The sequence below is a fragment of the Python bivittatus genome, unplaced genomic scaffold, assembly GCF_059951505.1.
Source record: "Python bivittatus isolate LINGU-HERP-01145 unplaced genomic scaffold, Pbiv_v1 ctg000480_np1212, whole genome shotgun sequence".
In the NCBI taxonomy this organism is placed as follows: Eukaryota; Metazoa; Chordata; class Lepidosauria; order Squamata; family Pythonidae; genus Python; species Python bivittatus.
In genome coordinates this window covers 56,489,298-56,516,244 of record NW_028277075.1, presented here as the reverse complement: position 1 = coordinate 56,516,244, position 26,947 = coordinate 56,489,298, and the positions used below count along the sequence as shown (strand labels likewise).

At 38.1% G+C, this 26,947-nt stretch overlaps 1 protein-coding gene across 2 annotated transcripts; it reads right to left on the bottom strand.

Moving 5' to 3' along the window:
* Positions 1 to 15: 15 nt before the first annotated feature.
* On the bottom strand, positions 16 to 23,886 carry RIC3 (RIC3 acetylcholine receptor chaperone). 2 transcript variants are annotated; one of them, XM_007440948.4, is made up of 6 exons: positions 23,536 to 23,886; positions 13,200 to 13,429; positions 11,858 to 11,936; positions 7,745 to 7,838; positions 4,502 to 4,650; positions 16 to 2,522 (listed from the first exon to the last, which is right to left on the bottom strand). In XM_007440948.4, exons 1-6 carry the CDS (start codon positions 23,684 to 23,686, stop codon positions 2,026 to 2,028), a joined length of 1,200 nt encoding a protein of 399 aa, XP_007441010.1. In that variant the 5' UTR covers positions 23,687 to 23,886; the 3' UTR covers positions 16 to 2,025. The 2 variants fall into 2 exon arrangements, with proteins under 2 accessions (XP_007441010.1, XP_088002109.1); XM_088145983.1 differs by having other exon boundaries at positions 16 to 2,336; positions 23,536 to 23,883.
* Between the last annotated feature and the right edge of the window lie 3,061 nt (positions 23,887 to 26,947).

Below are 26,947 nucleotides of genomic sequence, written 5' to 3'. Positions count from 1 at the left end.
AATATTGCTTGGCTCAGTCCTCCCCATCCTTACTTGAAAAGAGACAGACAGACATGATTGTGCTGGACAAAGCAGACATAGTATGACCCTTCTTCCTACGAGTGTATTCCTTTGAAGGCAGACTTACATAAATTAATACATTTAAATATTAAAAATTATAATTTACAGTCAATTTTAACATATAGGACATTTCTGCATAGTAATTTATAGCATTTTCTAGGATCATCCAACCATTTTTGTGCCAAAATAGCAGTAATGTGGGTAGGCTTTATATCACTTCAATGTACCTGAGTGATGCTGTGCAGATGTTATAAGTCACTAATATGGAAATCATCTTATTAAGCAAAAAAATATTCCAGTGTAGATCAAGCTACCATTGCTTTGCAAATATGCAGAAACGGAATACAATGATACCTGGTTTATCCATCATAACTTTTATCCTGAGTATCACATGCAATCCCCTTGTTTCTTAAGATTTTCACTATGCTGCTAAGAAAAGTTCTACATCAGTTTCTTGCACAACTTTTGTTCTGACTTCATTTCATCTAAATTATATCCAAACACACTCAGGCTGAAATGTAATTTGACAAGATGTAATAAAAGCCATCAGTGTAAAAGCAAGATAGCAAACAATGAGCTATAGGTGAGATGACAGAGATTGCTTGTTTCTTTTAAAAATATATTAGCAATCTTTGCAAAAATGACACCACCTGGCCTTTCTTAATTAGACTGAGAAAAAGATACTTAGATTGCACCAATCTGTGACAGTACGTGGGGAAAAATCCCTGTCACTTCCCATCCAATGGCAAGTCATCGAACTCCCAGGAAACAATGGAAATTGCAACCTAATATATTTTGAAGGTCCCAACTGGCGTTGACTGAAGCAACCAATCAATTATGGAGAATTCTGGCTACCAGGCAAGATGATCAGCTGGTATTTTCCTGCACGGGGTGACACTGAAGTACTAAGAATGTGCAAATCAACCTTGAGCTGATTCCAATTTTGGAACCTTTGAAAAATCACACCTATTCTACTTAGACTTCTGAACTGATTGGGGAAATAGATCAATCTAGACTTTCACTTCTATTAGGAAAAGAATGTGCACATGCACAAAAGCTTGTCAAATCTCCAAATTAGGACTTAATCTTTTCAAATTGTTTCAGAAGTGTCCAATATAGGTGTGCAATGCTTCAGATTTGATTCACAAGTGGTGCTTTTGGAACCACAGGAGCCTGAATGCAGACTCAGCATCTGTTTGCAAATTCATTTAGGAAGCATTCACATCTGTTCCCAGGATTGCACGACTGCAGTGCAAGCCTCCCCGCAGCAGCTGCATGGTCCCATAAAAATGAGGCAGTTTTAATGAGTCACAGGCAGGTGTTTCACTCTTGTGTGATCCAACAAATCTCTTCTTAATCAAATCCAAACCACTGTACAGTCTTAACAACCAATTCAATTTGATATTTCACATCCCTTCAGAGATTCAGCTTTGAATTTGAATCAAACCACCACATCAATTGAATATTCGCACAGGCCTATAAAATATCTTTTGCATGCCGTAATTTCTTCATTTTAAGATATGAAAGGTTTGTATCTCTTAGCAAAAGGAACAAAAAAAATCTATCTAACCTGTACTTCTTATAATGATTAAGTGTATTGATCATTTGCTGCCCATGTATGCTACTAAAATGAACCACATCAGCCGACATAGGACTAGTTTTGCTCTTAATACATAAATATACTGAGAAAAATGAAAACATTCCCTCTTCTTGGATTGCTTTTTGCACTTTTTACAGGCTAGGGAATGCAGTAAACCTAAGCTGTACCCTTGAAGACAAAAGCTGAAGAAAAGTGCATAGAAAAACTGTGTAAAATGATCGTGTTTTCAAAATCTTTGGAGGCTACAGCAAGGGAGACAATTAATACTGTTGCAGGATTTCAACTGGACACACAACAGAGAAGATAAGCTTTGTCCTAAAAGCAAAGATCACAGTCTGTACAAGTGACATGATTGTGCACAATCCTCAGTGTCCTAGCAACTCAGTGCCTTTTGTGTTTCGCTTTCTTAGGATACCAATTTCATCGGGATCTCCATCCTTTTGCTCTGTAGATACCATATTTTCATAATCACAATCCACCAGCAGCTCCCCTTTGACTAGCTCTTCTGTTTCACTGCAGCTATCAGAGAAGAATCCTGAATTTTCTGCTAGAACAGCAGGATCATCCTCTTCATAGTGGCAACAATAGCATTCCTCAAAGTTATGGCCAGTCCCACTCTGAGCACTGAATGTGGTCTGCTGGTTCTTCTCAGATCCTGCTGCAGAGCCATTGTTCACTATGGCAAGAGCAGACAAAAGAGTTTCACTACACAAACAGTCCTCATTGTCCAGAAACTCCATTCTCTCAGCTATCTCTTCAGCAGAAGGCTGGCTTGGATCTGGGCAATCTACCAGAATCGTGTCCTGTCTGTGCCTGAAGCAATCAGAATTATCATAAACAGGAAAGGTCTCTTCTGGATAACCTTAAGACATAAAATAAACTTGTCTTAGATTATACAGTGAATCCAAACACCTCATTCCCAACATTATCAGAATTTCTGATAAAAGAGTTTCCAGATTTTGGGAACTTTGGGAAACTGTATGGTAAATGACATTAATTGCAGTCATACTTTATTTCAAGCCAACGTTGCTGGAATCTTAGATTAATAGAGCTTACTTGGAAACACGAGAGCCAGTTTGGTGTAGTGGTTAAAGCACCAGCCTAGAAACTGGGAGACTGTGAGTTCTAGTCCCACCCTGGACTCAAAGCCAGCTGGGTGACCTTGGGCCAGTCACTCTCTCTCAGCTCAAGGAAGGAGGCAATGGCAACCCACTTCTGAAATCTTGCCAAGAAAACTGCAGGGAATGGTCTAGCAGTCACCATGAGTCAAAAACCAACTCAAAGGCACACACACACACACACACAAACCTGCAATGTGGTACCTGTATACACCTCACTTTGTAACTACAAAGTGCCATTTTTACACTCTCTCTCTCTCTCTCTCTGTCTCTCATTTACCTTATAAAAAACAGTGGATGGCTGCAGCTATCTAAAACAACCAGCCAAATAAAGGATCAGGGGAGAGACAGACCCTACTTCCTACCACTGTTTGGAGGAGGCTTAAAGTGACCCTGGGGAGCTTGGCAGAGAGCAGAGAAGGGGTGTCCTGTTAGAGTGGAAGGAGGAGGCAGGGACACCAGGGCTGGGTGTAGAGGCCTCTGGAGAGCAATATTGTAGGTGGGGAGGGAAGAGGGAGAAAGCAGGGATGAAGGATGGTAGGTGATGTTTACAAGCAGTTTGGTCATGACCCTTACATGCTGGGAGCAGGGGACAAGTGTCTCAGAATAAGAAAGGCAACTCTAGGCTTAAATAAGTGAGTTCATGTCTTGGGATTCAGATTGCAATTCTCCCTTGGGAACAAGTTTATTTTATTTACTTAGAAACTGATATGATACCCACTCCTTTAACACTCTGGGTAGCTTACCACACTAGCTAGATTGGATCATATGTTACATATGGAATATTATATAGCACAGTTTCCTGTTAACCATGATTAACAAAATAGGAGTTTGCATTTGGAGTACATGTTGCCTTCCAGGAACAAATTCCACTTTCCTCTAGTAGAACCTTAGGTTATTGCAATGTTGTGACACAAACGTTGTCCCTTATACAGTATACTTCTGTGCAGTGCCACAATATCATGATATGCATTTTGGCATTCTGGCATCATTTGGACTAGGAATGGGTACCTATGCTTTAGATAAGCAATTAATTAACATACATGCCTAGTACCCTTTAACCATCTTGCAATCCTGCAAGAGTTCCACTCTTCTGGAGAGAAATGCCTTGTGCAAATCTAGCAAATGAACTAAGTAGAGGAACTGAGATACAGGGATTATGGTGGGATGATAAGGTTGTCCCAAGAAAAGCTCTACTCTTAGGCCAAATGAAGTTGGTGCCTTAATCTTTGGATGCTAGGGTAGTGTGGCAGTAAAGGAAAAGGAAAAGATTGCCCTGTATCTCCTTGGCTAGCTTGCTGCCCTAAGGTACAATGGCATGCACTATTCTATCTGAAGCTAGATTCAGTTGCCAGTTGGGTTGGCCAGCATGATACATGCAATAAGAGCAAGGACTCTGTTATGAAACAAAATTTATTGAGCTGGTTCTACTTCATTTTAAAGCTGCCCAGTGTAGGACAAAATAGTGTTTCCTGTACACACTATGGAGTTCCACAATAGTCCCAGATGTTACCGGTGGATTCACCTGGCTCTTGGTTTGGAAACCCAACCCTATATGCCTACCAGCATGCATTACCATCACAGAGCTTCCCTTAGGGAACTGAAAATAGTCTCTCGCGTGCTGAGTCTATAGGAACTCTCAATGACCAGGAGAACCAGGGATTCAGATAGTTTTGAAGACAGAATGACGGCTGATATCAAGCTGAGCAGACTTTACTCTCACCTTCCCAGTCTTGCATATAAGGAGCCTCTTCTGCTTCTTTTTCAGGGGAGATGCTGTCAATAAGTTTGCCTTCTTTCATGACTTTAGTAATTTCTCGGAGTTGTTGGAGAAGCCTTTTCTCCTGATCAGTAGTGACATTTTGGGACCTGCTGTGGATTAGGAAATAAAACACACTCAGTGGCAGTGCCTGGCAATATTTATATACATTTTTAGTGGAATGGTCCTAGTGAGGCTTCCAAGTGGTGGGGGGGGGGGGACAATACCAAAGAGAAAAATGAGGGTGTGCTGTAGATCCCTTCTTGGGTGACAGAATAAATCACAGAAAAATGGAATGGGTGAGGCTACCTGGTAACATAGCAAGTTTCAAATGCTCCCATAGGAAGGACACTGCAGACACTGACATCTTGGTATAGCATCTACCATGTCATGCAACTTCTGGATTCAAAGTGGAAGGTAAGTCACAATTTCCCAGATTCAAATGCCAGAGAAAACTGATTAGTTTAAACCAGAGGCAGAAGTTTCTGTTTTTGTTCTGTGGTATGTGAAACAGAGGAGGAGAGAGGATGGCCCAAGCTTCATGATAGCTTATTTTGAAACAGGAAATCTTGGTTGGTTAGTTTGAATTGACCTCCACAAATACATTTAATACCTTTAGCTACAGTGTGCTCTAATTTTAAGCAAAAATATAAATATGGGCTTTGGAGTCCTTGGGGTTCTCTGAGCTTGGTTCTTTTCTTGCAAACGTTTCATTACCTGGCTAGGTAACATCTAGTAAACCAAAAGACCCAGTAGCACAAGAAGAAAAAACAGGAGTCATCTACAACATACAGTGTAAGGACTGTAACAAACACTATGTAAGACAGACAGGCAGAAGACTGGCAGAGCACATCCACGAGCACCAACTTGTAGTCAGAAGACATGATGAAAACTCCTTAATCTCACAACACATGGACAGACTTAACCATAGTTTTAACTGGGAAACTGTCAGCATTTTAGACCAAGCTAAATCCAGAAATGCAAGAGAATTCTTGGAAGCTTGGTATTCAGACAAGGCAGCAATTAACAGACACATAGAGATAAACAGCATCTACATACTATTCAAAAGAGACAAAAGACCAGAAGATCGCCTCACCAGCAATCATCACCCAGATAAGCAAAGGTTACCACCAGGCACACAATCAAGCAGTAAACATATGCTAATCAAGGAACTACCAGAGGAACAACACAAAACCCCCACCCCCACCAGCACTGGCAAGGCAGGCCACCGCACATAAATAGAGAGCAAATCCCATCCCATTTTAGCACTGAAGATGTTACCTAGCCGGGTAATGAAACATTTGCAAGAAAAGAACCAAGCTCAGAGAACCCCAAGGACTCCACAGTTCAGCCCTGAACTACAAATATTTGCCTCTATTAATATGGGCTTTACTCAACCTTTTATGTGATAGAGATTATAACATTTCAGTTGTTCTAGATTCAGCCTAAACATAGTTATTCCAATGACCAACATGTAAATTCAGATACTGATTATCATTTACGTATTCCTGATCTTCTGAAATCAGATTACTCTGACTTCATAGACTATTCATAAACATCCTAAATGAGAATTAGGACACAATCTGAGCATCCCAGCAAGCATGGCCAATAGGAAGAAGTGGTGGGAGTTGTTGTTCAGCACTATCTGGAAGGCCATACTTCTGCTGTTACCTGTACTACTAATGCAAGGAAAGGTCTCTGCTACAATTCTATCAGCACAACTTCTGTGAAAGAGGTGGACGACGAGAAACAAGTGAACTGAAAAAGGACAGGGCACCAAAATGCATTAACTTAAAATAACCTCCCTAATATTTGATCGAGTGTCTATTTTTCTTTTATTTAGTGATAAATGTTATTGCTAAAGTAAAAAAAAATGGCACTAAATAATTATATAATAGACCCAAAGGCATTAGCGACTGGGAAATAAATGGAAAGAGTGACCTTTTACATATGCTCATCTATTGAAAAGGATCAAGTGATTTACAATTTTTATCATCATTTTCTCCCCTGCTGATTAAATATCAGAGAAAGAAGAAAGCATTCAGGGTGTTTACCTAATTTCCTTTCAAATTAAAAAAAGGCATCACCACACCACATAATGGGACGGGATAAAAAGGGAAATGCCTGCTTTGGAGCTCATGAACTGGGATGAAGAACTCAAGCTCAAGGTATGGCCATGAGAGCTGAAGAGCCATGTGGGTCTCTGGGGTAACTGCTGCCCTCCCAACTGATTATCCCCCATGCCAAATGGTAGGGCTGTTACTAAAAAATGGCTATGTGGGACTCATTTCTGAAAGGAAATGGAATAATAAGGTGTAAAGTTTGCTTCATTTTGAATATTGGTTCTACCATTTCATATAGAAAGGGAGTGGAGTAAATGTATCTGTTTCAAGTCACTGCAACTTGGGGGTGGTAGTTGGCCAGGCAGATGGAAGAAATTTAGAAAAGAGTAATTTTACCTGCTCAAGATAGCTTCCCTTCAACTCTTCTCTGACCAAGCCAAAAGAAGAGCTGAGTAAGTCTGTCCCTTTTCTGTTATCACTGACCATTTTGCCATCTTTGCTGAGGAGTTGCTATGTCATTCTTTTTCTTACCCTTTCAGTTTCTGAATGTATCTGAAGTAGCTCATTTTGTTGTTGGCATCCTTCCTTAACCTCAGTGCATTTTGAGTTTCGGTTTTCCTGTTAGCATTTCTGTAAATCTGGGCCACCTGTCTGCCTCTGTTCTTCCTTAATAAACTGTCACCTCTTATGTATGTCTGTGATCCTCACCAACTTTTTGTCCAGTCATATTGTTTTCTTTCATTATCTTCCTTTTTAAAAAAAAAAAAAAAAAACTCATTGGGATTGTTTGCACTTGCACTTTTAGTATCTTCTTTTTAAGGAACTCCTGCTAATCTTGGCTCTTTTTTCATTAGCTTCTTCTCCATGGAATCCTACTCTAAGTTTATTAAAATAGTTTTCAATTGCATTTGATCATATTAAGGGTTAGCTTGCCTTAATACCAAGACTCCAACATTATCTGCCTGCTTTCCTCCAAAATTCACACTATATCTTCTACATCAGTTAGGAATAAGTCAAAGACAGCTGATCCTCCATCCTCTCAAGGAGAAAGTTGTCAGCAAGTCCACAAATTTAACATCTGAAAATGTGAATTTGTCTGTACTGAATATAAGTGCTAAACTGAGCCTTTAACAAACAACAATACCTTTCGCAGTTGGGTCCCACTCTGTTGATTAGTTTTTCCATGGCTTCTTCAGTCTCTCTCAGTTTATCTTGAAGCTGAGCAAGTTCATAATCAGCTGTAATATAAACACAGTTCCAGGAGGGGTCAGTAGCTGCAGCTGAGACAGTTCAGTCCATTAAATAAGAATGGGTTGTCTTGAATGTACATCAAGCAAAAAATGGAACTTGTTCTGAACTGTGAATGCTGGTAAACAGAGCTCTCTTTTATTCTTTCCAATCAGAAAAAGGGGGGAAAGGGATTATCCCTAAAGCTAGAAGCAGCATATATAATACAACACAATAGTGAATTTAAAAAGAAAAGGCAAGAGAAAATGCAAATGATCTTAGATGAGATTAAAAAAAGGAAGAAGAATGAAAAAAATCTCCAGGGATGATAACCATAAGTCACCAAATTAAGCTTTTACAGAGGCAATTATCTATGTTAACAGTGAGAGAGATAGGAATAAAGATAAACTATGCAAAACAAAGAAGTTTTGAATTTGCAAATAAACCAGGGAGATGGTTGGCATACAAGTTGTGAAAAGAGAAAGAAAAGAAAGTGAGATTAAAGTTACAAGAAGGGAATACTGTAATAACAGATAATGTGAGTATGCAAAAAGTGTTTCATCAGCATTATACTACTTTATACAAAGGTAAAGACATTTCCTTGGAAAAAGTGGATGAATACTTGCACAAACAGAATTTACCAAACATTACAGATAGAGACAAATTTTGAATGGACCTATAACAATAAGGGAGCTGTGTGAAGCTATCAGAAGACTAAAACAGGAAGGGTATCTGGTCCAGGTGGGTTGCTGGCCTCTTACTATAAATGTTTTGAAGATGAGTTTTTACAGCCTTTACAACAAGCAATGAATATTATTTTGCAGAATGGAAAGATTCCTGATAGTTGGAAGGAGGCTAAAATAACGTTAATACCTAAAGAGGGTCAAGATTTGACTTTAACAAGAAACTATCAACCAATATCTTTATCGAATAATGATTACAAACTGTTTACCATGATTTTGGCTGAAAGGTTAAAAATAATTTTACAGGAGTTTATTCATGAAGATCAATGCAGGTTTTTACCTAAAAGACAACTACAAGATAATATTAGAAATGTTTTGAATAGTCTGGAATACTTGGAGCAACATAATGAAAGCTGCACTGATATTCTTAGATGCTGAGAAGGCCTTTGACAATTTGAACTGGATTTTTTTGTTTAGAGTTCTAGAACATATTAACCTTGGAGATAATTTTATTAAATGGGTAACGTTGATTTATACTTCTCAGAAAGCACAAATAATTGTTAATGGAGAACTAACAAAACCTTGTTAGATTCAAAAAAGGGCAAGACAAGGATGTCCACTGTCTCCACTTTTGTTCATTTTGGTTCTTGAGGTACTGAATAGAGACATAAGACAAGATCAGAGAATTATGGGAGTTAAGATTAAAAAAGAAACCTATACGTTAAGGGCATTTGTGGATGATTTGGTGTTAATTTTAGAAGATCACTAGGGGGAGTAGAAGCATTAATGGGAAAATTAAAGGACTGGTATATTAGCAGGTTTCAAGATTAATAAGAAGAAGACAAAGAAGTTAACAAGAAATATGAAATTAGAAGATCAGAAATGAAATTAGAAGATTAAATAGAACTGATGGAGAAAACTGGCTTTAAGATTGAGAAAAAACTAAAACACTTGGGTATTACTATGACAAATATGAATTGTATGTTATTTCAAAATAATTATGTTAAGACATAAGAAATTAAGAAAGACATGTTAAGACGGGAGAAATTAAAATTGTCACTGTTGGGGAGTACTTCTGTGATAAAAATCAATGTTTTGCCAAGAATAATGTTTTTGTTTCAGACAATACTTGTTTTGACACTGGATGGACCATTTAAACAATGGCAAAAAGACATACCTACATTTATATGGCAAGGGAAAAACCACAAGTTAAATATAAAACAAGATGCAAAGGAAAGAGGAGGAATGGGTTTACCAGATTTAAAATTGTATTTCACTGCTTGTTGTTTAGTCTGGATGAAAGAATGGATATTGCTGAGAAACAAGAGACTTTTAGAGTTAGAAGATCATGATCTGAGGTTTAGATGACATGGATATTTATGGAATGATAAAGTTAAAATTAATGCGGACTTTAAAAATAATGTTCTTAGATGTGCCATATTGAGAATATGGAATAAACCCAGGTTGTGCCAGAAAACACCTTTATGGATCTTAGCTCAAGAAGCATATTATAGAAGAGAAATGGCAGATAAAGATAAATGGTTGATGTACCAGGTTTTATTGGAAAACTATCAAGGAGAATTTAAAATCAAATCAAGAGAACAATTAATAGCAGAAGAATATAGTTGTCAATGATTTTCCCATTTACAGTTACTGGAAAGATTTAAAATGGATAAAAAGACTTATGGTATCAAACAAAACAAGTCAGAATTTGAAATACAATTGTGTACTGATGATGAACATGTAATTGCTAAAAGATACAAACTTTTGTTGAAATTTGAAACAGAGGAAGAACAGATTAAAGAATGTTTAATAAAGTGGGTTAAGAATTTTGGTTATAATATACAGATGGATCAATGGGAAAATATGTAGTTAAAGGGTTGAAATCTACATTGAGTTATGATCTCACAGAGAATGTTTATAAAATGATGTATCATGACACCAGAGAAATTATCTAGAATGTATAAAGTCACTTCAAATGTATGTTGGAAATGTGAACAGCAGGAAGGGACATTTTATCATGCTTGGTGGACATGGAAAAAAACTAAAAAAAAAATGGATTCAAATACATACTGTAAATTGACTTCCTTGATTAGAGAAAAAGCACTATCTACATTTATTGGTGACTGGAAGCCTCTTATGGACTTTTTGTGTAAAAATAAAAAAAATGAACTTGTGATTTATGGTTTTGATGATTAGACAGGATAGATTATAGAAAGAAGAGTAATATGATGTAACATTAGAGAGAGAGGTTAAATATATATTTGTACTGATAACTGCTGTGAAGAATATCAGAAACCACTTCATTATCTTTTTTTCTTTCTTTTCTATTTTTCCTCAGTTTTTTTGCTGATGATATCCAATCATACATCTTGACCCTGGGCTGCCCAAGTGATGCTGTCCCAATTTCTGGAGGCAGAAAGTTGTTGAGCAGCAACAAACTCAAGATCATTTCCAACAAAACTGGTTGGCTGTGGGGATTTGGGCCCCCCAAGCCTGGGAACTTTCCATTTTTAATCCTAGATGGGGTAGCACTTCCCATTTGAGACTGTTGTGCAATGTAGGGATTTTCTTGGATTCACTGCTTGCAGGTAGAAGCTGTGGCCAATAAGGCCTTTGCACAGATTTATGTTGTATACCAGTTATAGCTGTTTTTGGACTGGGAGGCCCTTATGACCCTTATTCATGTCATAGTCACCTCAGGAGTGGATTATTGCAATGTGTTGTATATGGGACTGCCCTTGAAGACCACTCAGAAGCTATACAGTAGCTGGTCCAGAATGTGATGGCATAGGAAGTAATGGACATGCCTTGGTCTGCCCATGTGGCACCACTGCTCTGCAAATTGTACTGGTTGCCAGTTGGCTTTCAGATGCAATTCAAGGTGCTCATTACCACTTACAAAGCCCTTCAGCGAATAGGGCCTGGCTACTTAAGGGACCATCTATCTCTGATAGTTTCTGCCTGGCCTATATGATTAGGCAGAGCGGATGAACTCTGGGTCCCTTTGATTAAACCATGTTATCTATCAGAACCCTGTAAGTGTGCCTTCTCTACTGCAACACCTATCCTCTGGAACAGCATTCCCCCAGATATTCTATAGCTCCAACCTTGATGATGTTGAAGAAGACTCTGAAAATCTGGCTATTTCCCCAGGCCTTGGGTTAGGGTGGGTGCCAAGTCCCTGTAGAATTTGTTTGAGGATGTATTTTTTCTGGATGGACTTTTTTTTTTTTTTACTGTCTTACTGTTGTATTGACTGTTAGCATTGTAAGCCTCCCAGAGTTAGGTGGTCTCTAAGCCTCATAAACAAACAAATTTAATCTCAAACTTGAAATGATACTTACTGATCTTCCGGTTTTTATTTCCAGGTGCTGAAGGAGGACATTTATGCTCAACTGTTGAGATCATCCCCTTAGAAGAAAGCTATTAATTGGAAAAAAAAGTTACCAATGTAGGAATAGTGAGAATAATATCTTTAAAAAGCCTCAAGAGAGAGAAAAAGGCTCAGTTCAGCCATAATAGGAAATAATCATTTTAATTATATCATAAACGACTGATATTATAAGTCTTGGGTTCAGTACCTCCATTTCCATCCCCTTTCAAACACCAGGGAAGACGTTAGAAAACTACTTCCAGTTTTAAAATGACCAAACTGAAGAATCTCTGGTTTATTTAAATTTACTAGCAAATAAATTAGCCTTGAAAAACATAATTTGATCCTAGTTGAAACAAATCACACTCCCATGACTCAACCTAGAAGATCCTTTTCTATATTTTGGCAAGTGATTCTGTTTTCTTGTTATGCTTAAACTGAAACAAAAACTAAGCAACAGATTATGTATTCCATAGCGTTACTTAGCAGAACTTATGTTGTGTAGGCAGAAAGAATCTTATTCTTCTCTTCCAACCCATAGCTTCCAAACAAATTGGCTGGAGTGTGAAAGAACTTGTCTGAAAGTACAATTTTGTACTCATGTATCCAATGCCAACTACTCCATAAGATAAAGCTCACAATTACTAGAATCTTCCTAAATCTCTCTGGAAAAGTTCTTCAGAAAGAGCAGGAGGTTGCCAAAGGAAGAGATAGTTTCACTGTAGGATCTTCCTTTCTGATTAGGCAATGTTGGATGCCATCCTAAAAACTAGAAGTTTCAAACTCCACCAGAAATCGATCAACATTGGCAAAACTTGACAGAAGCCACTGAAATTCAGGTTAACTAAACATATATCAAAATGCTTGCTACAAATGATACATTAGAAAGAAAAAACTGGATGTTCTCTATTTGTCCCTAATCTTTGCAACATTTCTAAGGAGAGCATCAGCTTCAAAATAATGTTCCTTTTAAATCCTTACTCATTTATTTTCCTTTAAGTGGGAGAAAATATCTGGCAGTTCAAAGCCTAACCTCTGAGCATCAGAATCCATCATGTGGCCCTGCGGTAGTACAAAGGCTCAGTGGTGGCTGTTAAATAATGGTGCTTGGTTCCACCGCACACTCAGCAAAAGCAATTGATGGAATGTATCCACCTGCTGCTCAGCCATTTCTTCTATCCCCATAATTTTCCACAGGGTAGAAATAAATATTGTCTTTACCATAAAGATTCCTTTAAAGTGACCTCACAGTCCACAATTTGCAACCAATTTTCTTGACACAAGAGTAATTTGAACAAAGATAAATATCTTACCTTAAAAAGAATGTATAGGATGTATAATAGGATCCCAAATCCATATATTGGGATGACTTGTCCTACAAGACCTCTCCCACTGCTGCTGCCTCCACCTCCTCCTCCGCCTCCACCCTTGGCTTTGGCAATGGCCTCAGCAAGGTGAGATCTTGGAAAATGGGGAGCAGGTGGTCTGACTTCTGGAGATATCTGGGGACGCGCTGTTGGAGGAAAGTGGCTACTGCTTTTTTCTGAAAAATCAAATCAGAAAGATCTATTTTGTAAAGAAAATAAACTTAATTAAAGCAAATAGTCCTGCTGATCCACTTATAATAGGACATTATTTTTATTAGAATCTAATCAATATGTGAACTGCAAATATTAACATGTCTAGTTATATACCATAAGCTAAAAGTAGCCATTCAACAGTGTTCTTACCAAATGATAATAATTCCATGAACTGGTAGCATACATTTTGAACTGAGAGTGGATAGTTTAATATATCTGGAAATGCTTAAAATTACAGTAATTAGCTATGATACCTACAGATTGCTTAAAACAAATGTTTGCAAGCTATATGAAACACTGCTGTCCTGCTTAGGTAGCAGGAAAGGTAAAGTTGAAAAGTTGGTAGAAAAGTTTGAATTGAACTAATACATTTATAGACAAGGAAAAGCTATAAACAACTAAAACCGTTTAATATTTTAGAACTCTTTGGCTCCTATGATCGATGAGCAAGGTATGGAAAACATATTTATTAGATTTATATCCTACCTTTATTGTGTACAACTCAAGGCAGCATAGATAATGCTCCCTTCTCCTATTTTCCCCACAACAACAACCCTGTGAGGACTTATTAATGATGGAACAATCAACCAGCCAATAAAACCTAGATAGTGTCAATATTATCCACTAAACAGTCTGTACAAGAATATCTTGCCTGGCTTCCAGAAGATCATCACTGATGCAATAAGACTAGCTTCCAAAGGTTTACATTCCATAAAACCAGGGCCACAACAGCAAAAGACCTCCCAGTCCTCATTACATTCCAAAATAACTAACAATTTAGGGGGACAACTAACAATTTCTCCCAAAATGAGTGCATCATGTGAATTGTTTCCACATGGAGAAGACAGTTCTAAAGGAATCAGGCACCAACTTTAACTTGTTTTATCCCATTCGGACTTCCAGCTTCCAGACATCGAACATCACCAGATTGCGATGTACAGCTGGGTATCACTGGCATATTTATATAGTCAGATGTTCAAATGCATGTGAAACAGTAGGAAGAAAAGACTAAGCCTTGCAGCACTACAGAAATGAGCAGCCACTGAGCCAACTTCTCTTTCCTACAACTGCCAAATTGAACTGCTCACTAACAGTGGAACCACTGTAAAATAATACCCCCAGTCCCCAACCTTCACTGCTAGTTTAGAAAGAAACTATGGCCAATGATATCAAAAACTGCTGTAGGACTAGCAGGGATGCAGTCTCACCACATAAGTCCTGACAAAGTAATCTACCAGTACAGCCAATCGATCCCATGCCCAGGCGTGAATCCAGAGTGAAATTGGCTTCCTTTAGAGCACTTTGTAGCTTTTGTATCACCACTCTCTCAACAGCCTTCCCCAGAAAGGGGAGATTGGAAATTGGTCAATAGCTGTCAAAGACAGGTGGATCCAAGGTCGGTTCTTGAAGAGGGGTGGAACAGCCTACTTCAAGACTGTGGGCATCACCCCTTCAAATACGACACCATTATATAACTAAACTCATCGAAAGAAACTGTTAATTCCAATACATGTAATGGTCTAATATTTAAAAGAAGTAATGACAGAAGAAGTATGGTTCTTTTTTGCATATTAGCAATATTCCACAGTATAATTGTTGATGTGAACTTTCATTTTCTCTCCACTGTATACCTCTGATATGAAATGCACACAGACATTTACTACATGTAAAAATCCATGTGTGAATCCTTACATTAATTATCAGCCTATGCAAGACTTCCCCAACTTGGATCCTGCAGGTACATTGGGAATACGGCTTTCAATTGGAATTTTATTGAGTTTTTAAAACAAATAAAACATAAACTTTCCTTGAAGAAGCTTTGTTTCCCCTCCCTCCATTTTCACTCTTCCCCAAAATAACATCATAACAAATAACAAATTTAACATCATTGAACTCTGGCATTTGGAAGCTGTTTCGGAGTTCTGCAAATTTTGGAACTTGCCACTCTCATTTCTTTATTTAAAACATTTCAATATCATTTTCCATTAACACATCTCTAAAGGTTTTATAATAAAATTCAAACAGTTAAAAACTAGTTAAATAATAGAAAAAAAAACATACATGTAAACTGCAAGATAAAATAAAGAATTAAAAATGATAATAAAGGCTAAAAACAGCAGTGAGGAAGTTAAAAAATATCACAGCATAATTAACACAAAAGGCCTGGGAGAATAAAACATATCTTTACCTTTGTGAGAGGAAAATTATTAGTATCCATTAATATGTTTTAATGTTAATTTTGATTACATTTAATAAAAGCCAAGCTAGCTTTGATATGGCCTTTAGGGAAATAACAGGAAATAAGTAAACTTGCAAGACTAAGCAAACTGCTGATGGGAAAAGACATGACAAGGGTGAATGGAACAGGGAAGTACGGTAAAGTATGGTAAAGTATGGTAAAATTAGCACCAAGGAAGTTATGATTCAGTTGGAAATCCTGGGAGTCATGTCTGTGGTTTGTGGTTTTTGAGGATAAAAGGGATTGCAACTAAGGGATCAGGACCACTTGGTCAAGCTATCTTGCCTGATAGCTTGCTCATGATGGTCCTCATTGCAAGGTGAATCTAAGTGAGTACCTTGTATGCTATTGGTTGACTTTTTATTTGCTTATTGAACTAACATTTAATAAAGCTTTTAGAACTTTGAAGTGACTTATATTCTGGTGTGTCTGTTTCCTGTGTTTAATGAGGTTTTTCCCCTGACACCTTGCACCAAAAAGATAATGAAGATAGTGACTGGCATGCCTCATTCCACTTTTGCTACCACTGCCCACGTAGTAACACTATCCCTATAACAGCAGCTTCTGTAAATCTGGCATACTTTGGATGTTTGGGAATTAAAATATCTATACCAGGCTGGACATTCGGGGAACTGCAGTCTGAACACATCCAGAGGTTGCGAATGTTAATGTATGGGAGGCATTACAAAGGGCTTCTTATTTATAAGAGAGATGTTTTGATACTGTAAGAATGTTCTGCAATGAGTGATAGTTACTGAAGCAGTTGCAATATAACAAATACATCAACACTGCCACATCTGTTTTGGATTAAAGTGCAAGAGCAGGTGAATTCTTAGAAAACAGAGTTCACATGTTGATGGAAATATGTTTGCAATGGAGAGGTAACAACATGCACCATTTAATCCAGAGGTTTTACAGCATATTATTTATTCAGACTCATTTTGATTCACATACTACCCCGTTAGCATTAAAACCAAAGTCATAGCACAGCTGGAATATGGTTAATTGGAAAAAAATGGCTAAAGAGTTTATACTTCTATTGCTTTTTTCTGAAACCTTAGACAATCACTTAGCAATTTTTTAACATTTCCAGTAGCCTCAACAAAAGAATTTAAAATCTTCCATCCTAAATTATAATTTCCATCCTATTTTATATAGGATAATTAGGAACCAAAATAAAATTCCTGTACAGGTAGTCCTTAACTTACAATTGCAATTGATGCAGTTATAAAGCGCGACTATATCACTTAGTGATGTCAATCCCTGCAGTCCCGGTTGCCATTGTTAACTGAAGGAAGTTGCAAGTCCCAGGTGGTCAGCAGGCAGGTAGGTAAGTGGTTGGTAAGTGGCTGCTGGTGGGTGGGGAGGTGCAAGGGGGTGCGTGAGAGTGCAAGGGAGGCACAGGGAGGCTCAGGGAGGGTGCACAAGGGTGCACAGGGATGCACAAGAGTGTGAGGAAAGTGCAACAAAGCTCGGGGAGGGTGCACAAGGGTGCAAGGGAGGTGTGGTAAGGCTCAGGAAGGGTGCATGAGGGTGCATGGGGGTGCACAAAGGTGTGAGGGAGGTGCAGTGAGGCTCATGGAGGGCACACAAGGGTGCAAGGGAGGTGTGGCAAAGGTTGGGGAGGGTGCATGATGTTGCACAGAGGTATGTGAGGATGTGAGGGAGCCACATGTGAAACAATTTGATTGAAAATGGATTTCTATGAAAAATATAATCAGAAAATTTGAGAAGCAGCATTTTTCTTTCTTCTTTGGGAAGTTTATACATGTGCATACTGTATATATTCTGAGGTCCATTGAATTGAGAAAATCCTGGTTTCTGGGACTTCTGGGGGAGGTATGGCAAACTGAAGACAGCTCTGCAAAAGTGGAACTGACAACCATGCCAAAGACCAAGAAACCAGTGAGTAGACTGGTTCCTTGGAACCTCTCCAGATAAAGAGAGGATGTGGGATCACTGACATGTGCTCTGGATATCTGCTCCTCGCAAGGAGACCGCAGGACAGTGGTTTTACATGGGTTTGAGTGCCGGGAGATGACAGGATTAGCCATCTTGCTCGCAAATGCAGCAGAGACTTTGAAAGGACACTAAGTTTGCAAATCTCACTTTCTAATCACTTTCGGAAATTGCTCACTAACTCCTTCTAAGCTATTAGAGACCTTCAGACCAACAAGTTTGAAAATGTCAGGTGAGTCTGCCTTCAATCCTGAATGAAAGAACATTTTAATCATAAGCTTAAGAATTTGAAGAATCTGAAATAAACAGCAAAAAGCTAAATAAGATATTGACCTTAGAAAGTTATAAATGGATTAAGGGTCCAGATAAAATTGGAATATTGAAACTTTTACAATACAGTTTTGGAATTAATTATAAAGAACAAACAGCTTCTCGTGGGAAATAGATTCTGTTTTGGTTTTTATAAGACATAACAAAGATAAGCAATTTCAAGAGTTTAAAAACTGGACATTAGAGGGGACTAAAGTTTTTAGGTAAAGATTTACAAGCCAGTAAAATATTGCAAAGCATTGTAACAATGAAAATACTGAAAGAGACTTTCGAAGAATGGAATCAGAAAATGGTAGCCACAATATCAACAATGTCAGTAATGGTGTCTGCTTCTATGGGTAGACTATGTCCAAAAGATGTTATTGGAGAAACAAATTTTATCTGACAAGATAGAGATGGTATCAAAAACGGATTACAACTTAAAGGCCAAGAGAATGACTTAGAAAAGGATGTTTCACTGGATCTACAAAAGAAACTGGCTGAGATTTTAAAATTTAAAAGAGAAATACAAATGACAAACCAAGAGAGTGACCTGGATAATTTTTTTCCTACTGGATTTACAAAAGAGGCTTGTTAAAGCCTTGAAGAACTCTGTGCAATGGGACAGAGACAAATGAAGAGAAAACAAATCCTATGACAATATTTGAATGAACTAGAGATTAAGACTGTTAAGGAAGGAATATAAAGTTGGTTTATTTGATCAAGGTTATAACAAGATATGTTGTTATTTCTGGTAACCCTTTATGGAATTTCTGCTGACACCAGGATTGAAAAGATGTTTGATGGATTTGTTTATAGATAAGGGATGAGATATGGGATGAAGGGGTAAACGTTTGTAGCCTTAGAGGGGAGAGTCACTAAATCTATTTATACTTGTTGAAACGAAGGTTGGAAATCACTTCTTTATATATTTCTTTTCTCTTTATTGTATTCTTACTTTTCTTTTTTACCTTTTTTTTTCTTGCACTTTTTACTCCTTTCTATTCTCTTTTCTTACTTTAAGTTTAGTTCGTATTAGATTTTACTATTACGATACAAATTCTTAATAAAAATTATTAATTTTATTAATTGAATATGTGTATATAATGTATATATACATATACATACATACGTACATACATACATGAAAATCCTGGTTTCTAGTTACTGAATGTGATTTTTCATTGTCCATAAATTAAATACTTTTCTTACTACATGTAATTCTGAAAATACTGAATATTCTTGGAGATAAAGTTTCAACTATATTGATCTTTAAAGTGATAGATTCTAAATAAAAATATAATTGAGCAACCAAAATGCATTTTTGCATAACGTTGTGTAATTTTAATTATTCAGCACAATCCATTTCTGTTATTGGTCAACTCTCTATTACAGCTGGAAGCCAGGCACAAAAGCAGTATTTTTCTCCACCTCCCCAAAAGTCTTAGTGCATTATTTTAAGAGATTTTCATTTATACTTTAAGTTGTCAGTCATTGGTCAAAGTCATCCATCTCATACTAGAAAACTGGATTTTTCTGAAATATTTGATTAAAAGGATAAAGAATATCATGCAATCAACCAATAATCTTGAGCCATATTTTAACAAGTGTTCCCTTGAAAGACAATAAATAAAATTTTGAGAACCTTTCAGTGTTATTGAATAGAACACTCTAAATGTATTGATCAGCAATGCAAGGTATTACACTAGATGTCAAAGAAAAATTTAGAAGACATACAAGAAGCAATAAATAGTCTAGCGTAAGATTTCCCCAATCATTTGGAATGTTGACAGGGTATTGTGGATGCTATTACAAAGGCTTGCCCATTCACAAAATAGCCACTGTGATGGGTATGGCCAATTAGAAACCTATTTATTGGACTGCAATGCTTGCATCACATCATCCAGAGATATCCCTATCAACTCTGAGTCAGTCTGCTGTCAATCAATCAATCAATCAATCAATCAATCAATTATCCATCGATCTCTGGACATAGAAGCATACTTCCAAACAAAACAGAATTGCACTATCATTATTTTCTTACAATAGATATGGAGTGGAGCTGAACTGAAATTATTGTGGAAATAGAGATGGTGGAAACAAGCAATTTCTTTTGCAGCATGGCAGCTTTTTAAAAACTTGAAAGAAAATGAAAAGCTCAGTTAGATAGGGAGTGAGCACAGGATACACTAAATGGTTAGTTTAGTGCCCCCAGGCCTAGTAATTAGTATCTTTGCTTCTTCCCCTTATCTGTGAAGATGAAAGTTTTTTAATCAACCATTACCAAACCAACCACATCAGTTGATTTTGCAGTTTATAAACATTTTTAAAAATATAAAAATAAACTTATCCAGAACTTGTCAAGGGCATCTATTGAAAACTATATTCTAGGAAATCTTCATGTTCCCCAGGTTATGAAACTTTTATCAAGTACTAGTAACACTGGACAAACCTGAGAATAACTCCTCCATGGCCATCAAGATTTTCCAGCCTTGCATGTTTGGACAGTTTCAGCATTTTTTGTTTTGCCTTCAAGTCAGTAGTTTCCTTGGTAAGAATTCAGAAGCAGCTTGCCATTGCCTCTCCCTAAGGCTGAGACAGTGTGGCTGGCCCAAGGTCACCCAGCTGGCTTTGTGCTGAAGGTGAGACTGGAACTCACGGTCTCCCAGTTTCTAGCCTGGTGTCTTAACCACTACACCAAACTGGCTACGCCTTCCAGTTTATGTTGATATTAGTGTGCACTCTAAATACACTCATAAACCTTTGTTGATAGAAGATGTGCGGGAATCCTTAATTTGGCACTTAGTTGAGGTCATCTTTGTCCATAAATTCCCCCCAAATCAACCCTAAAGTTTGTTCAGTATGATTTCCATTAAAGAAATAAGATCTATTAGGGGACAAGACAAGTCAGATTTGTCAGGTTTCCATGTTATGCTGTTTAAAGATATTTCCAAATGTGTAATAAAATGTTCTTTAAAAAGGCATCCTGTAAATACTGCACACAACCAATGAAAGATCAATACATACTGTCTGTTAGAGTTCTGGTGAAAATTATTACTTATTAATCTGTAATTATCTTGTTGCACATTATCTTTAATGCAGTACATTTGATGGGAAATTTCAGCCGTAACAATGGTTTCCCCCATTTACACAACTATAATTCTACTGAATACTGTGTTATTTAAGGTATAAATAACCTTGAAAACTTTTATCCACTTAGGTTTACATATTACTGGAAGAGTAAAGCCCTAAACTTACAACTGAGAGCTAATGCTGAAAAGAATACTTGAAAGCCTTTGCTTTCCTCAGTGGGCTACAAATTTAAGTACTAGCTGCTTAAAAAATTGAAACAAAGCAGGTGAAAGATGTGTGCAAGGCAGATATAAAAGTGCCCCAGACAGGTGGAACAGGGTAAAATCAAAAGAAAGGGAAACGACTGCATATTCAGCAATTCCATGACTGAGTTGAGTTTTCCTCAAATGTTCTGATAGTGGCTATCCTTTTTAACCTTTTTATTTTGTAGTCATAATTATTATTAACAGTAGTTAAAATGATTGATACTGTATTAACTAAAATCAATGCAAGGAGAATACATACAGATTCTATATCCATCTGCCTATGCAAATATTCAGATCTTTGATTAAGTTCTTCGGTTTTGGAAGCTTTTAACAAAACATTCAAGCATTTCAGTCTTGCATCACAATTGGTGCCATTCAAACATGGAACAAGGAACATATCATATAATCTGCTATATTCATTGTTAAGGCTCCCAAATTAAAGTAAAACAATATAAAATAAAAAAGGTAAACTTATTTAAAGAATGGGTTATGCAAATGCAGTTAAAATAGAAGCTTTCTTGAATTTCTATTGCTGTGAAAACACCTGTTATTTATTGCTTCCATTTTGGTAGTAAAAGTGTAATTCTAAAAGATGACGAGGAAGTAATGACTATAATGATGACATCTAACATTCAAAGGGTGCAGATAAGCTATATTAAAATACTAACCATGATGATTTTCCCTGTGCATGTACATTTTACTTGATTTGTGCAGTAACAGAAAACACACTTTAGAATAATGGGAGTGATGTATGTCCAGTAGAAAGGTTGGTAGTCCAGGAAAGGGTTGGGGGAAAACAATAAGTAGGAAAACACATTATGGATCATTTAAACAATATTTATATTTATTTATATTTTATATAAAACATCCAAAGTATTGTATAATCAGCAAACAATAATGGACATGAGAACATTAAAATGTATGAAAATAACTGTGTGATGGTTACAAAAAAACTAGGAAACTTATCACTGGATGATAAAACAAGTGCTTATGTATATATGAAATAAACAAAATAAAATACAATTTTTTTAGAAATAAATATTGAATTTATTGCTATTTTAATCCCATTTTAGGATTACAAACACACACTGACATAAAGTAAATGGAATTAGTATAGTAGCACTAATGTCTTTTCTTCACACTTCCTATACTGTAGCTTACAGAAGGTCTTTATGGTAAAACAGGCACATAGAAAAAAGTTCTAGGCAGTAATACTTTAGCTCTACAATCCAAAGACCTACAGCAATTCACAGATCAAATTGGCAATTTTATTTTGCTTTGATTACATCTTAACAAATAAACAAGATCACAAAACACAACTGCACCAAATACTATAAATGATGCAATAATAACAGATCGAGTGAAATTAGAGTGACACTATTTCAAACCATGATGGCACAGCCAGTGAGTAGGTGAAGTTTTCAGCACACTCCTCCCTCACGATTCCATCACATTTTTATTCTGGTGTAAAAACTAAGAGACACCTTTGGTAAAAAACTGACAAACAGATTTTAATAGTTCTGTGAAAATGAGTAAAACTAAAACATTACCTGTACATGAGAATCATGGTTTGTTCATTCATTCCTTAGTCCATTTTGACAAGAATCCATAAAGTAACAGCAATAACTTTCAAATGTACTACCTACTGTAGCATTTGAGCTTGTTGCCCCCAAGTCCACACATATTCCAAAACACCAATGCAAAGTTAGGAAGGGCAACAATAATCGTCTATCCCAACCTAAACATGATATGTTGAGGCTGCAACTTCCAAATTTCCCAGCCAATCTAGCTCCCAGATCTGGGAATTAAAATAAATCTGAAGGAGATTTGGAAAAGAGCTGTGATAGAGAATACCAGTAGGTATAATGAGGGACATGCAGATGACTTTGCAAAAGGGCTTATAGGGATATGTATGCTTGTGCCTACAGATATAACCACATCTGCTATTCTTTCTTACATCACACTTTTTCAGGATTTATCAAAGAAGCGGTTTAATATTAGACATTTTCATGATTATTATTAATCATTATTCAATATAAAGCGAGATCCACTGTTGTCTTTAGCCCTCCTAGATGCCTGACCTCTGGACCATAAGGCGGAATGGACAGCGACCAACCGAGCACCGCGTAGCCTCCGCAGCTTCCGCAACTCCTATATACATTCAGCCGGGCCCAGGAAAAGCTTAAAAGGGAGCCGCTCGGGGGCCCTAGTAGCGGCCTCTTACCCTCCAGTATGGCAGACGGAGCGGACGGGAGGGCAGTGGATGGCTCTGGCTGCCTCCAGCCCCGCGAACGGAAGACCTTCGGCAGGAGCAGCGACACGCATAACACTATGCAAGAGGCCAAAGCCACTTTCCGGAACGCAGAGTACGCCATGGCAACAATCCCGCACCAGCCACAACCGGAAACACGATACCCCGCCAACTCCCCTTAGCGTCACATCCACCCCCTCCTCATTCTAAGCACGGCGCTACCATAGAGTTTAGGGTCGTTAGGGGAGAATGGCAAAGTGTGCCACTACTGCGCTTGCGTGGGAGTCTCGGCCGTGCACGCGCGTAGCTTCGGAAGACAGGGCGGGACTCTCGGTTGTCCACACAGGGGCTGCGAATAGAAAACTGCGGCTGACACGAGGAGGCGGGAACGCGGGCAATTGCTCGGCTGCGATTGGTCCGCAGTCGTAGCGGCAGCGCTTGAAGGAGACCCCGGGTCTCAAGAATTAAAGCAGCTGTTGCTCTTAAGAGGTTGCTCCGTCCAGCTGATGGGCGCCCCGCCTGCTGTGGCCGATTGGTGGCAGCACCCACCTCTTCCTCTGCCTGGAGCTGGAAGAAAACCACGCAGGTATTAAGTCGCTCCCACGTCGAAACCCACTTACAAGAAGTCTGCATCCTGCTTTTAGTGATGGTGGTTTACTGCTGCTAACTTGGTCTCTTGTTTTCGTTTTGTGGTACAGTAGAGCTTTCCTCCCTCCTGATCGGGGTGAAAGCAGAGCCCAGCGTGAGAGGTCAGCAGATGAAGCAACTTTTGATAGAAGCGAACAGCCTCTTTCCTCCGGCGGCTTTGTGTGTGTGTATGTGCGTGCGTGCATGTTAGCTGCTGGGATAACTCTCACTTCTGCTCCACAACCTTTGCTTATTTTTTGTTGCTTAGTCTCATTCTGGTGAGGGACACAAACTACTTGCAGAGGTTAGGTTTGCATGATACACAGGGCCTCTGGTTGGTTGGCTGTGGCTCAGCATGTCATGTGAACACAACTTCTTGATCTATGGCTGGCCTGGCAGTTTCTATGCTGCTATTCAAAGACCAAATACAAGCCATACATAGATTAGCCATGGTTAAAACTAAACGATCTTCTGGTTGTTATACTTACCTACCCCCTCTATACACTGTGTGCACAATTATTAGGCAAGTGAGTATTTTGACCATATCATTTTTATGTATATTTTCCACCTCCAAGCTGTAGAAACCCAAATGCTTATTGGATATAAGCATATCAGGTGATGTGTATTTGTGTAATGAGGGAGGGTGTGGCCTAAGGAGATCAACACCCCATATCAAGGTGTGCATAATTATTAGGCAGCTTCTTTTCCTCAGGCAAAATGGGCCAAAAAAGAGATTTAACTGACTCTGAAAAGTCAAAAATTGTAAAAAGTCTTTCTGAGGGATGCAGCAGTCTTGAAATTGCTAAGATATTGGGGCATGACCACAGAACCATCAAACATTTTGTTGCAAATAGTCAACAGGGTCACAAGAAACATGTTGAGAAAAAAAGACGCAAATTAACTACCAAAGATTAGAGAAGAATCAAACGTGAAGCTACCAGGAACCCATTATCCTCCAGTACTGTCATATTCCAGAACTGCAACCTACCTGGAGTGCCCAGAAGTACAGGGTGTTCAGTGCTCAGAGACATGGCCAAGGTAAGGAAGGCTGAAACTCGACCACCACTGAACAAGGCACATAAGTTGAAACGGCAAGACTGGGCCAAGAAATATCTGAAGACAGATTTTTCAAAGGTTTTATGGACTGATGAGATGAGAGCGACTCTTGACGGACCAGATGGATGGGCCCGTGGCTGGATCAGTAACGGGCACAGAGCTCCACTTTGACTCAGATGCCAGCAAGGTAGAAGTGGGATACTGGTATGGGCTGGTATTATTAAAGATGAGCTAGTTGGACCTTTTCAGGTTGAAGATGGACTCAAAATCAACTCCCGAATCTACTGCCAGTTTTTAGAAGACACTTTCTTCAAGCAGTGGTACAGGAAAAAGTCTGCATCTTTCAAGAACACCATGATGTTTATGCAGGACAATGCTCCATCGCATGCATCGAAGTACTCCACTGCGTGGCTAGCCAGTAAAGGCCTCAAAGATGAAAGACTAATGACATGGCCCCCTTCCTCACCTGACCTAAACCCTATTGAGAACTTGTGGGCCCTTCTCAAACGGGAGATTTACGGTGAAGGAAAACAGTACACCTCTCTGAACAGTGTCTGGGAGGCTGTGGTTGCTGCTGCACAAAAAGTTGATCGTCAACAGATCAAGAAACTGACAGACTCCATGAATGGAAGGCTTATGATTGTTGTTGCAAAGAAGGGTGGCTATATTGGTCACTGATTTTTTGTTTGAAATGTCAGAAATGTTTATTTGTAAATTTTGAGTTGTTTGTTTATTATTCTCACTTTAACAGATGAAAACGAGTGAGATGGGAATTTTTGTTTTTCATTTAGTTGCATAATAATTCTGCACACTAATAGTTGCCCAATAATTGTGCGCGCATAGATATGCTCCTAAGTAAGCCAAAATCTCACTTTTACTTTCTTAAATATTCGAGTTTGAGATTTATAAACATTTTGGATTGACTGAGAGCACTGTAGTTGTTCAATAATAAAATTCATCCTCAAAAATACAAGTTGCCTAATAATTGTGCACGCAGTGTATTTAACTAAACCACTTAGGATGTATACACTCAGCTGCTGTTGCAACTAACCTGTTTATAAACATTGTGTAAATACAACCAATCTGTTCCTGGGGGCTGCAGGGGAAAGATGTGGAGCTCTCCTGACTGCTGTGCCATCTAGAAAGAGAAAATAGCCTCTGTCTGTCTCACTGGCTTGAGCGGTGTTTAATGGCGTTAGTCTCCATCTTCTCACCTCTGCTTTCCTGCTGTATCTAGTGCCTGAAGATAATTTGTTGTCCAGTAAAACAGAATGCACTATCCAATATCTTTTCTTGCACTCAGGATGATTTCTACAGTTCTCATTTGCTGAACTACGTTTGTAGTAGTTGTGGGCATTTACCTTGCAGAACCCTGTTTTATCCTGATTTAAAAACAAGGGTGAATGATAATTCTGTATAAGATTCTAGTCTTGAGCCCAAATTAGACATGGGGTAATTCTACAAGGGAAAGCTGTTAGTGCTACTAAATGGAAAACACTGCTTCTATTTCTTCCTCTTATTACATTTTTTCATGGGGAAAAAAAATGAAAGAAATTGATTCCTCTGAAAATTCAATGATTGTAAGGCTTTTACCCAATAAAACTCTTACTTTGTATTTATGTGCCTGCTGCTGTTTTTAAGAATAATTGGAACTCTAATGAAGGAAGATTTAACTTTTCTTGTTCTACTCTGGTTTATTGTC